This window comes from Suncus etruscus, chromosome 3 (genome assembly GCF_024139225.1).
Source record: "Suncus etruscus isolate mSunEtr1 chromosome 3, mSunEtr1.pri.cur, whole genome shotgun sequence".
NCBI lineage: Eukaryota > Metazoa > Chordata > Mammalia > Eulipotyphla > Soricidae > Suncus > Suncus etruscus.
The window spans coordinates 128,801,415-128,815,253 of record NC_064850.1 but is presented as its reverse complement, the minus strand read 5'-3'; the positions used below and the strand labels follow the sequence as shown (position 1 = coordinate 128,815,253).

At 42.6% G+C, this 13,839-nt stretch overlaps 1 protein-coding gene across 1 annotated transcript; it reads right to left on the bottom strand.

Moving 5' to 3' along the window:
• Window positions 1-3,314: 3,314 nt before the first annotated feature.
• Window positions 3,315-5,947, bottom strand: IL2 (interleukin 2). Its single transcript, XM_049770884.1, has 4 exons — window positions 5,801-5,947; window positions 5,656-5,715; window positions 4,393-4,530; window positions 3,315-3,425 (listed from the first exon to the last, which is right to left on the bottom strand). The coding sequence occupies exons 1-4, from the start codon at window positions 5,945-5,947 to the stop codon at window positions 3,315-3,317; spliced, it is 456 nt and encodes a 151-aa protein (XP_049626841.1).
• Between the last annotated feature and the right edge of the window lie 7,892 nt (window positions 5,948-13,839).

The window sequence follows — 13,839 nt, the reverse complement described above, 5'->3', positions numbered from 1 at the left end:
TAATCTCAACTGCACATACAAAAAATGTTAACCATGTTACAGAAATAAAAAATTACATGCTTTGAATAAAGCTACTCATTTTTGGGGTAACAGTACAGAAGGTAGGGTGCTTGCCTTCTATGTGGCGAACCCAAGTTTGATCTCCAGCATCCCATATGGTTCTCTAAACCTTCCAGGAATAAGCCTTTAGTATTGCTGAGAATTACCCAAAAAACAAAATGGGAATTATTTTAATATTAAAAATTAAAGCTTCTCATTATTAAATATCCCTTATAATTCATCTGAATGTGACTTAATTTTTTATAATTTATGTTCTGTTCTTTTTTTACCCGGTGGCACTCAGGAGTTACTCCTGGGTATATGCACTCAGAAATAACTCCTGGCTTGGGGGACCATATGGAATGCCAGGGGATCAAACCACGGTCCATCCTAGGTTAGCACGTGCAAGGCAAATGTCCTACCGCTTGCACCACTATTCCAGCCCCAGTTCTTTATAATTTATGTTATAGTAGTTTCTAATCAACAAAAGAGAGGTTTTCTTTTTATATTTGTTTATACAATAAATAGATAAAAGGGAAAGTTTAGTTATACTTAAAGTGTATATTCTTAGTGAAATTGTACCTTGTTTTCTATCACTGGAAAGTTGAATGTTAATGGTTCTCAGTGTGTCTTAGCTTGTACCTTTAGCAGACTGATAAGGTTTTTGACCACTTAAATTATTGTACTTTCTGTTGAGTAAGACAGATTTGGGGAATGCTTTTATGAACAGTGAAGTTATAAGATACCACTTAGATATCTTTCAGTATCTGGATTCCAAATGTATTAATGTGAGGTTGAACCTTGTGAAATTTCCTTTTTTTGAAGATTAAAATGTCAGACACGGACACTTTGATATGGATCTACATAAATATACCTTTAATAAGTTCCATGTACATAAACTATTGCATGTTTCTCTAAACTGCCTTGTATTGTTTTTGTAAAAAATTTTGTTTCACAGTGAATTTCTAATTTCTGTTACTTTAGACTTTTGATCATACTTTTGCCTTTGAAGTACAAGATTGAATTTCATTTCCTCTTGGTTCTACACATTGGGTAAATTTTGCTTTGACCAATACAAAGAGATCACCAAGTGGCTAATTCCTGCCTCTGAACATTATCCCTATTATCAGGCATGGCCATGAGAATTAGTAATAATAAATGTATTTCCTTGAAAAAATGTACTACTTATAATGGTAAGATAGAACAAATATAACCCATTGTAGTATAGGCAGAATTTGTTGGGCATGTATCACTGAATGCATCTATATCTTACTCAGTTGAACATGTATGTGTTGGTTTAGAGAAAGAGAATATCAAGACCAGGGAGTCCAGGGAGACTAGATTCATGATGAGGGAGACGTTGGGACACTTGTTTAGTAGAAATGGCAGGAGATGACTTGCCTGTGACAGGAATTAATCTCTGAGCTCAGCTGTTCATTTTTGCAGTGGTGAAATTGATACTAGTCATGTAATTCTTCAACGTATCAAGCAAAAGGTTTGACAAGAAAGAGCTTCTTTGCCTAAAGCAATTATGTTTATTATCTCTTTGGTGTATTACTTATAGGGGTGAGACAAAATGTCTTGCTTGAAGAAAAGCAAATTTCTATATTGAAAATGATTTTTTAACTTTAAATTTCTGATAGCTCATTCAAGCACTGAAAACTGGGAAAATTTTAAAGGAGAGGGAGAGGAGAGAAGGAGGGAGAAAGAGAAAGGAAGAAAGAAAATCATAACAAAGAACCAGGGTTTAGAACACTGGATGAAAAGGTTGAGAGTTGATTCTATCAGATGTTCTTCTCTTATGTTTGTTATTGTTTTTGTTTGTTTTTATGGGACAGATTGGGGGGAGGCATACGCAGCAATGCTCAGGGGTTACTACTGGCTCTGTGATCAAGGATCACTCCTACAGCTCTCAAGTGACCATATGAGGTGTTGTTGATCAAACCAGGGTCAGTCGCACTCCTTGTTCTAATTATCTGGCCTTATAGTTTCAGAATCTTTAGGACATTTTATTTATGTAGTTGCATCATTTATGAATAATGAAATTTATTAGCTTATTGTTAACTTATTACATAAGTATGATTACTAGAACAGTGAAAAAATAAACTGGATCGACATCCCTGTCTTAGTCCTAGATTCAAATTTAGGAAGAAAGTATAACTTTTCATTATTCACATTTGCATATATTTGTGGCGATAATAAGATTAAGGGAATTCCATTCTAATTTGTCTAAGTGCAGTTTCTTAAGTTATTTGATATTGATATTGATAATGTTTTTAATATCTTGTTTGGGGAATTAACCTGGTGGTGGTCAGGGACTCATCTGGCTGTGTTCAGGAACATTCAGACAGGTACTTGGGAGACCACGCAGTGCCAGGGATTTTATCCTAGGCCACCTGCCTGCAGAACATGTGTTCCACCCCATTGAACCCTTAAATGGTTTTTCAGTACCAATCAAGTTATTTATTGTGTCATTAGTTTTCTTTTTGTCAGTTACTTGACTTATGCATACAGTAATTATGCTTAGTTGGGATAACCACTACTGTACTATAAGCATCTACTCAGCATCTTATTTAAATTCAAGGCATGACCTAAAGAAGAGAAATCCTAGGCCCGGAGAGATAGCACAGCGGCGTTTGCCTTGCAAGCAGCTGATCCAGGACCTAAGGTAGTTGGTTTGAATCCCAGTGTCCCATATGGTCGTGCCTGCCAGGAGCTATTTCTGAGCAGACAGCCAGGAGTAACCCCTGAGCACCGCTGGGTGTGGCCCAAAAACCAAAAAAAAAAAAAAAAAAAAAAAGAGAAATCCTACTTCAGTGAGCTTTTCTCAGTGAGCAATAGAAAGAGCTAAGAATCTGATGAGTTTGGGAAAGGGAGAGGTTGGCAAAACCTGTGTGTGTCCCCGTTCATTCATCCCCAGGGAGGATAAGCCTCTGCCTTCACAAGAGTAACAGAAAAATGCCAGCACTTGCTCTGAATTTTTTTCCAAGTACAAATACGTGTGGTGTTTCTCAATAAATTTTGTTGAATAATTTTATTACATAATGTACATCAACTGTAGACAATTCAGTATAAAAATAAATATTTTAAATAATAAGGGATTTTTTTAGAGCCCGTGGGGCTTACAGAAAGAATCTTAAAAGATCCATTTATCACCTGAAGACTTAGAATAATAGTTTTTTTAAAAAAAATAGCAAACCATATGACAAAATAAATACGCATTTTAAATATTTAAATAAATAGCTATTGCTTTGAGAATGGGAGTCACTTGATAATCAAGCAAGTGTTGAGAAGATGCCTTGACAAGAGGTGATCCATCTGGTGAGAAAGTCCGAGAGGCTCACTGCCTCATCCTCATAATCACAGGTGAAGCTTGTTTCTGCTCCCTGTCAAAGAAAAGGACTCTTTGCATTTCCACTTCACACAGTGTGTCTGATGTGGTCAGATTCAGCCAAAACCGTACAAGCTGTAGTTTCCATTGCTAGTTACTTTAGACTCACCCACATTGTCTTGAAATGACCAAACAGTATGCTATAGTCATGATTTTTCTCACTGGTCATTGACATTCCCACTCCTCCCTGAATTGTGTACTGTGACCCTGGACAGTCCTTCATAAAGCAACAGCCTGCACTCTGTCCTCTCCTATGAATGATTTGAAAAACACTAGAGCTGCACCTTTTTAAAAACATGGTCTGTAATTAATATGCAGCTAATCAATAAAAATTCCTTCTGATTCATGATTCTGGTACTGTGGCAGATGACATGAGCAACAAGGCAGAAATTACACTCATTCATTCTTATCTATTCAGTACTTCCTATGTGAGAATATCCACACCAGTTCAGTGTATGGCCTTTCTGTATGATATGGAAGGAACTTTCAATCCTTTGGCGATCATAATGACATCCATCTTTTGATTTTTTCTCTTTTTTTTCCTTGCTTTGTTTTTGTTTGCTTTTTGGATCATACCACAACTCTTCTCATATTTGGAAGCCAAATCTTAAGCCTTCTACCAAATCATTGAGGAACTTCATTCTCAGGTATTAATACTGACTGGTTTTGCTAGTGACCTAAAAGTGTTTTAACCTGTGATGCAACTAGGTCAAAACTCCTTTTTAGGGGCTGGTCCCAGAGTGGGTGGTGGGTGTCTTGCCTCACAAAAACTGACTAGGATGTCTTGCCTCACAAAAACTGACTAGGAGGACCTGAGTTAGGCCATTGCAACCTGGGTTCAATCTCCAGCATCCTATATAGTCCCCTGAGCATCATCAGGTGTGGCCCCAAAACTAAACAAAAGTGATCATGAACTCTGACCCCCAGCAATGTGACACCTGCATCCACACAGTAATCCTTACCTTCAGTTCCAGAACTGTCACATTAATGTTGTTCATTAAGTCCTTGATAGTGGAGTTTTTGCCTTGAGCTAGATTTAGCACTTCCTCCAGGGATTGGAGTTCTTCTGCCAGACAATGCAGATGCTTCAGTTCAGTGGCCTTGGAACAGTAAGAAGAGGTGTGTACACTGTCAGTTTTCCCTGACTCTGGTCAGGATCAGAATCTTATCTCCAGTTTGTTGAGAGTGACAGACAATCTCTGTACCACTCTACTGTTCTCAGCACTACTATAAAGATGGAACAATGTAGTTGATTTTTATTTTTTGATCATTTTATATAGTCACTAGAGCAATATAGTTCTTACCATAAGACGGGGAAAACTAGAACTTTGCTATCTATGGTGAGCATAACTTAATAGTTTCAAATTTGCAAAACATCATTTCTTTTTTTTTTTTTTTTTTTTTTTTTGGTTTTTGGGTCACACCTGGCAGTGCTCAGGGGTTATTCCTGGCTCCAGGCTCAGAAATTGCTCCTGGCAGGCACAGGGGACCATATGGGGCGCCGGGATTCGAACCGATGACCTCCTGCATGAAAGGCAAACGCCTTACCTCCATGCTATCTCTCCGGCCCCAAAACATCATTTCTGTCCCCAAAGCAAATAACAAATCCAGACAACCACTTTCCCATATGCATAGGCATCTGTAGAAATAGAGGTCTAAGGAAATCAGAGGTCAGATTCAATCATTAATGTTTACCCATCTAAGAATTCCATGAGCCCAGGAGATGGCTCCACACACTAGAGTAATGTACACTAGGCCCTGGGTTGGATCTCCAGCTCTGCTTGTTCTCCCTCAGAACCTGAGTTGAGAATTTTACAAGGAGGGTGACAAATAATTCATGTATGCCCTGTCACTTCCAACACTTTATAGGTCATTGGGCAATTGTGGCTCAGAGTCGAGACGACTCTTCACCTCAGCTTTGCTCATTTGGCAAAATTATGGAGTGTTTATTCTAGAAAAAACAGTAAAGCAGCCATCCTAAAACTGTCCCACAATAGAAATAAAAGAAAAAAATTTTCATTATCTTTTCTTGACCCAACAAACACAAGGACATGTAAAAAATAGATTAGGTAAAGCCATTTTACAGAAGCCCATTACTATTACGTATCTTTACCCAAGGGGGGGTGGGGGGAAGATGTGCTATGAATTCAATCTGTGTGCAGTTGACTAATACTTAGAATGGTGTTAAGAATACAGTAAACATAAAAAAAAAAACTTGTGCTTACCTTTTTGGGCAAGTAAAATTTAAATGTGAATATCCTGGGGACTCCGAGGTTCTTGTAATTCTGAGAAAGCATAACAGATGGTTATTTCAGAGAGGAGCCCAGTAGAAACATTGCCTATGCTGGCGATGTGGGAGAGGGAACGCACCTCCACGTCTCTCTGAAGGAGCTGTAAGTCCAGCAGCAAATGCTCCAGCTGCTGCTGCAGCGCCCGTGTGGAGCTGGAGGTGGGTGCGCCAGTGGCCAGGAGCACAAGTGTGAGTGAGGCACAGGCCAGGAGCTGCAGCCGGTGCATGGTGTTAGTGCTGAGGTTTCTTGGCAGTGATGAGAGGTGCTGGGGCCACAGAGTCCTGAGGAGCATTTATACTGTTAATTCTGGAAAAACATGTCTGGGGGTGTTGATGTGTTTTACATATTACACATATTTTCAAAGCCTTTACCTGTGTGGCAGAAAGCATTACCTTTCTTTTCCCTCCTCTGATGACTCTTTGGAATTTCTAGAACCCCCCTGAAGTGGCTGGATGTAGGTGAAATCCCTTTGGTCACAGTAGCCTACACTCAAGTTCAGTGGCAGTTCTAATTTGTACAATCAACGCCTTCTTCATGAACCAGTTTTTCCTCCCTCTGTTTTTAAAGGCAGGGGGTGTAAAAAAAAAGGCAGCTTATGAATTTTTTTCTCTGTCATAGATGATGCTGAAGTTAAGGCGCAGGGGCTTGTGGTGGCCTGGAGCAGAGGTGCATGGTTGAGCAGAACGCAGCCTTGCATTTGTTGAGTACACAGGAAGAAACTGGTTTCCTGCTTGAGGATGGTTTTACCTTCAGATCTACACACTGACTGAGCCCATGCACCTTTATGATAGGTACCCCAGTCCCTGTCAGCCCAAGGGACCTGGGCTCAGCTCCACTAGGTGCTGCCACAGTATCTGTCTCAGGCCCTGGGGGCAGTGTTTGTTCCAAGGGGCAGCATAGATGCTTCTGGTTGAAGGGCCTCCAGCATGTTGCAGGGCTATGTGTGCTTCATCTCTGAGAGCTTCCAGGACTCATTGTGTGACAGTCACAACTGAGACCATGTGAGCCCCATCACTAGTTCCATTCACAGGCAGGGCAGGACACTTCGGGAATGATGTGCCTCTGTCGTATGTTCCCCTGGAGATCTGGGAAGGAATTCCTGCATCCAGAGGCTCTCAAGCATTCCCTCTTCGCAAACACTTGTCCCTGTTGCCCTCTGAGCAGCAGATCTGAGACATGTTCTGTCCTACACATGATCACTTGTTCCAGAACAGCCTTAATGTCAGGAAGGGTCATACTGACTTAAAACAGCAGCACTCCTGCGCGCCCCCACCCCCCACCCCCCCATCTCTGCTGTCTCCTAAGGAAGTAGTTCCTTCACAGCCAGACCAGCAGGACGGTGAGGCTGGTATAGTCACTGAGTCACTCAGGGAGTCCTTTAATGCCCTGAAGAGCTGGGTCAGTGGCGATGAGCATGGTGGGCACTGGGCTGGGGCGAGGCTCGGGAGCAGCAGCCAAGATCTTAACCATGTGGCAGACATGTACAGCCACAAAAATGCGTCCTTGCATCTGAGCTGAACTCGAGAAATGGGCAGCAGTTTCCTAAGCAGTAAGTAGAGTTGTCCATAATAACAGGCACATACCCAAGAAAAAGGAGCATGTCTCTGCAAAAATATCTTCACAGTAGTATTAATCAAAATAACCCCAACGTTCAAGCAACCCGGATTCCCATCAGCTGACGAGTTGGTTCATACAGTAAGGTCTTCTTGATGGAATCCTGCTGGCATCACAGCCCTCAAATCCTGAAACTTTTTACAGCATTGATGAGCCTTGAAAATGTTATGCTTGTTTACATAATGCTGGTCTGTACCAGCAGTGGCTCACCTTTGAATGCGGCTTAATTCACACAAATTGTAGAGCAAGCAACATCATGTGTTCAACAAGGTGGTCACAAAAAGATTAAGATATTGGCTAGCTCTAACTGTACAACTGCTCTAACTGCTACAAAATGTCCAGAAAAAAAATCACTGTGTAAAGGAAATTTGTTTGTTTCAAAATATTTGTGGGGCAATGAATAAGAGAGATTGATAGGGTGGGTGTGCTTTCGAATGATGAAAATATTCTTAAATTAGATAGCAATGTAGTCACCAAATTACACTGTTGGTGTGTAAATTGTGTCTCAGAGCTCTGAGTAATTCCTTTCCTAGCTTCACTGTTGGTTGAAATCAAGGCATCTTGCGTTTAGTTGGTGCTAATCTGAAAACTGTCCCCGAATAAAGATGTGTTGTTCATCTCGAAGAATTAACCAGGACTTGTAAGATGAGTGAATCACACAATTAAGAACAATCAAATAGTTGAGAATTTTTTCAGTGCAGCTCTTTGTGAAACAGCTGAACTTGTCAGAGGTTTTTTTGGAATTTCTGTTTTTTTTTTGTTTGTTTTTGAAAGAAACTAGCATCCTTTAATATACAGTGTCTACAAGTGCTTGTTGGAGGCCACTCCATGGAATCAGGAATCTCCTACATGACAAGTGTCAAATGGAATAAGGACTGAGTGAGTGAAATAAAATGCCTATCTCAAAGACAGGCAGGGGGTAGGAAAGGAGGGAGGGCATTGGTTGTGGGACTGTTGCACTGGTGAAGGGGGTGTTCTTTATTATGACCGAAACTCAACTACAAACATGTTTGTAATCATGGTGCTTAAATAAAGATATTATAAAAGCAAATAAAAATACTAGCTCACTCTGAAGAAAAAAAATAAAGCTGTGGAAAGCCATAGTTACTGTGGGGACCTACACATAATTTCTGAGGGAAGAACCAGAGGGAGATTCTCACAGACTGAGCCTGGGTAAAAGAGGGAGAGAAGACAAAGGTGATTGCAATGAGTTGTTCTGAAAGGCTGAAAAAGGGGGAAATCCATGGAAAGGCAATGGAAGAATAATGGAATCCCCTTTTATGAGACCATCCCAAGTTTCTATAGTATTTGTGAGTAATGTATTTATTTATTTATTTATTTATTTGGTTTTTGGTCACACCCGGCAGTGCTCAGGGGTTCCTCCTGGCTCTACGCTCAGAAATCGCTCCTGGCAGGCTTGGGGGACCACATGGGATGCTGGGATTCGAACCATTGACCTTCTGCATGCAAGGCAAACACCCTACCCCCATGCTGTCTCTCCAGCCCCGAGTAATATGTTTTTTTTTTGTTTTGGTTTGGTTTTTTTTGGGGGGGGTCACACCCGGCAGTGCTCAGGGGTTACTCCTGGCTGTCTGCTCAGAAATAGCTCCTGGCAGGCACGGGGGACCATATGGGACACCGGGATTCGAACCAACCACCTTTGGTCCTGGATCGGCTGCTTGCAAGGCAAACGCCGCTGTGCTATCTCTCCGGGCCCCCGAGTAATATGTTTTAAAACAGCATAGTGAGGAGCCGGAGAGATAGCATGGAGGTAAAGCGTTTGCCTTTCATGCAGAAGGTCATCGGTTCGAATCCCGGTGTCCCACATGGTCCCCCGTGCCTGCCAGGAGCAATTTCTGACCCTGGAGCCAGGAATAACCCCTGAGCACTGCCGGGTGTGATCCAAAAACCACAAAACAAAACAAAAAAAAAAACCAGCATAGGGAGTGCTGTTCTCCAACATGTGGTACCTGTGACACTCTTCTGGCCGCCTCCCACTGCAGCTTTCCTGCTGCCACCGCCGAACCTCTTCCCCAGCATCATTTAACTTACTCCCAACCTCAGCCCCACTTCTCTCCCAGTGCCCTTCAAGCAGAATCCCAGAATGATAGCCTTGCTGGCTGGCCCATTTCTCTCCACAGAGGGTCAGGCTCAGGCATGTTCTCACTCAGGAAATGGTCCTAGTGTTCAGAGGCAGATTTGGAAGCTGCTGGTTTATACATGCCCATTCTGAAGGTTTTTCTAGTGATGGCATGGAGAATGGCACAAAGGAATGACTATTTTCTCCCATCATAATAGTACAGAAACACTTTTTTGAGGGGCACGCCTGGTGGTGCTCAGGTTACTCCTGGCTCTGCTCAGAAATTACTTCTGGCAATCTTGGAGGACCATATGGGATGCCATGGATTGAATCTGGGTCAGCCACATGAGACGTTTTCCTTGCGAATTGCCCTCATTGATGAAATTCTGCACTTGTCATTAATGCAGCCCACATCACATCTGAAGATACATGCCATGTGGAATAGGAACTAGTGTGGTTTCTGGTTAGCAGGAGCCTGGTTAACAGGAGTGTGGAAATTTGGCAGGGAAAGTTGAGGAACAGCAAGATGTGAGCTGTAACCACCTGGATTGGCACAGGTAATCGATCATCCTTTCTGAGGGATCAGGGAAACTTCTCGTGTTCTTTCTTATTAAGGCCAAAAATGAGCCCTCATGTAATGTTGGTTGAGGACCAAGGCCCTCAAGGACAATGGGCCTTCAGGCCACCGGGCTCTTTGCTTGTGCCTGTTGGGGCTTGACTGCAGTGATGAAGAGAATTTGGGTTCCCACAGACTCTTCTCCATGCTGCTCTTTATTTTTTTTTTTTTCAGGGTTTTCTGTGCTCTGCTTGGTACTTTGAGGGAAAAATGTGTTGTGTCTCTCCTGGGCAAGTTGATATTTCACAAGTAGTAGTACCATTTGATGTGAAATGTAATTTATTCCCTAACACTGTACTTTCTATGAACCTCCTCATTGCTAGATTTCTGACTGACAGGGCTGAATCAGATAAGCTGAATGAGAGAATCTTATTTCCTGCTGAGTGGATCATAACAAAAGGAGCTTGTCTTAAATTGTCATCTCATTTTGAGCTAGCTCTCTCTCTCTCTCTCTCTCTCTCTCTCTCTCTCTCTCTCTCTCTCTTTCTTCCTGTTTTGGGTTTGTGGATTTACAATTTAAAAGTGTTGAACTTATTTCAACATTGGACTCTTCAGACATGCCTGCTAGAGTGCTTTGCTTTTTACAAGATGGCTCAGGAGAGAAAGAATAAGCATGAGTTGAATAGTGTGTATGTACCCTAGGTACCTGGTTCACATCCCAGGTGGCAGTGATTGAAGTTACACTTGCCGATTAGGCTGTACTGAGCCCTGTCTCTCCCAGCTTACCTCCCCCCACACTCCTTAAGTACTCCCTTGAGGCTCCGTGTATTGGCCTGAAATATCCACCCAAGTGTCTGTCAGTCATTAGAAGCAGACTAGGTAAAGCCTTGTATCTGTGAGATGAAGTCACTGGGAAATTGTGACTCTCCCAGGGCATGCAATTCAGCTTATCATACATCTTGGCCCCTGTTTTATTTCCCAGTGGAAGCCTCGGTGGCTTGAGGTGGCCACTGGCATCAGGGCCTGAGTATAGGTTTTATTTACCAACTGAGAGATCACCTCTGCAGTTCTGAGTGGCATGAGAGAGCTAAGATGCAAAAGCAAAGAAAACCACAGCCCACAAGTTAGCACTATGGGGACAATTGTTAGTGTTTGATTCTGTCTGTAATGTGCATAAATATCAAAAGTCTTCCAGACCAAAAGGGCTTATATCATTGAAAATGCCTTATTAAATCAAAAAACTTTACATTTTGTAGTTCACTACATTAAAGAGATCGCTCAACCATTTCTGACCTTTAATGATGTAAATAATCTCAGGTTTCTTTAATTGGTAGCCTTTTCACAGCTTGTTGATGTAAAGTTGATAGACAAAACATTAAAGCATATTTACTGTGTGCAATAGGTGACTTTGAAGCTGCAGTACCTCTGAAACAATGAGCACAGTCAAGGCCATAAATAAGGTCAAAGCCTCATTCAGTGGCAATAGCACGGCATAAGAAGAGCATAGCTCAGTACATACTGCTGAGTGACTAACCTGAGCACTGGCTTAGTGTTAAACAGGTCTTTGGAAATGGCCCATCCCTTTTACCCACTCATCAGCAGTGTTCACCAAACCACATTCACATGCCTCTGTGACTCCATTCTCTTTCGTTTGAGTTCCTTTACTTCAAGTGAGCCCACCAAAGGGATCTCACAGCCTGGCTGAATTCTCACCACATTGAGGTCCTCCTGCCATGGTTTGAAGAACAGGACATACCACATTGATCATGTTCAGTTAAAGAAAGAATGGAAGAACTCTGCAGTGCACAAGTCATGAAGTGGCCTGCAGGATTTCCTTCTCTTCCAAGATTGACACATTCCACTTATGTGCCAACCACATTTCAACACCCCATATTGGCTGGTTGACATCTCTTAAATGTGGTGAATATGTTGTTGCTTCCCACCACTCAGAGAGTGTCACCTCTCTGAGGTCCTGATTTCAACCCTTTTATATATTTTCGAAAGCCAGATTGTTGTATGGTGAATGTCTTTGCGGTTCTGAGGAGGAGCAATATGACTTCTATGGCAACTGTCCATGTTAACCTCACGCTCTTCTCTTCACACTCCACCAACACTTGTTTGTTTTGTCTTGAATTTGATAAACAGCAGGACAAATGTGAAATGGCATCTTATGGGTTTGGTTTGCATACCCACAATCATTAGTGCTGATAATTTTCCATACATGATGGTTTTCATATAGATGATTATTTTTTACATTGAGAGCTCTTTAGAAAAGTGTCTACTTAGTTCCTTCACCCATGTTTTAATCAGGACATTTCAAAACTTGGTATTAGACTTTGTTTGGGCTTCGCCATTGAGTTGTTGGAGTTTTCTATGCAATGTCAGTGTCTTGTCAGACAAATGATTTGCAGATACTTTCTCCTGCTCTGTAGCTTGTCTGTCCATCTATTGATTGTCCTTTAATGTGCAGAAACCTTTGAATTAGAAATTGCTCACCCATTTTTCTCCTTGTTGGTATTGGTGGTAATGTGTAAGCACCCAGCCCCACCAAGTCCAGGCAAAGGGCTGTCCTTAAAGGTGCCTGAGCAAGGGTGGCAAACAAGTTCGACACAGCCAAAATTTTAAACTGTGAGAGTCAGAGAGCCACACCACGCAGTGACCTGCCAAAACAGATAAACACTCACACAAAAGCATATAATTTTAACAATAATATATTAAACATACTGCATTTTGCCATTTTGAGTGAGGGTAAAAATCCTGTTCGCCACCCCTGGTGTCTGACTATTTCATGGTTCCACAGGGCTGAGAGGCCAAGGCTGCCAGCGCTGGGTGCTCATACTACCAAATAGTTCTTGACTGGACTCTGGTTGTCCCTGTGGGTTTTCCACCTTCGTCTTTGGTTGCTGGCCAGACAAGTCCAGCCACTGTGGAGAAGTGTGTCTCAGCAGAGGCTACCGGAAGTTGTGGTTGACCCGGTTTCTGATAACTCTGGGCTCCATTCTCACAACCTTCCACCGTGAGAAATGAGGTGCAATGCCTCTGGCCCCAAGCTGGCCTTCATTATTTAGTGATGTCAGGACCTGTGCACATGTTCTTTCTGTGGCCTACTGGGCTTCCCCCAGCTTCACCTCTTACTTTCTCTTTGCTCTGGTCTGTGCCCATTCAGCTGCAGGGAGAGGAGAAAAAGCTGTAGGAAGGGGACAGTCCCACAATGTCCCCAGAAATCTCATGAGACATGACTAGCAGGGCTTCTGTTGGCCAGCCTCCCCACTATCACCACATGGGTCAGCAATCATGGCATTGAGGGGTGTGATAACCGAATGAGCTTGTCCCTTCCTGAGTCCAGGCAATGGGGTCACTATTTACATAGGGTTGCTGTCCCCTGGTGTGTCCTTTCAGCCCTACCCCTGTACCCACAAACACTGGTGCTGCAGTTCTCAGGCAGAGTCATTGGATGTTCCTCAAGTCTCTACAGCAGTCAGTGCTCTCACACCACAGGGCAAAGGGTCTGATTTGGCCCCATGCAGCAACCCATTGGTCCTCATGCAGTTTCACAGCCTGGGTCTGGGACCACTGTGCCAGCACCCTCCTCTTGGGGAGCACCCATGCTTGGGTCACTTGTTTCCAGCTGTCCACTGTGTGATGCCTACATTGTCCCTCACATGGGAAAGTGGCCTACTTAATTATGTTGGGGTCAGCTTTTCCATACAAGCTTTTAGACTCATCAGCACTGATGAAAGCCTGAGATGAGAAGAAACCTTAATGGAAACTGGCTTTTCCCACCTAACTTTCATACACTGGGACCCATGACAGATGTTCCTATGTCTGCAGGGTCTCAGCAGCTGGATGCAGGTGGCTGTGTGATCTG

What these genes read in the sequence shown, in the direction of transcription:
- IL2 (XM_049770884.1), bottom strand. Translation starts at nt 5,947, where the DNA reads ATGCACCGGCTGCAGCTCCTGGCCTGTGCCTCACTCACACTTGTGCTC. An exon ending in TCCTTCAGAGAGACGTGGAG is followed by an intron (nt 5,716 to 5,800) that starts GTGCGTTCCCTC and finishes ATGCTTTCTCAG; the next exon opens with AATTACAAGAACCTCGGAGT. An exon ending in TGACAGTTCTGGAACTGAAG is followed by an intron (nt 3,426 to 4,392) that starts GTAAGGATTACT and finishes TTTCTTTGACAG; the next exon opens with GGAGCAGAAACAAGCTTCAC.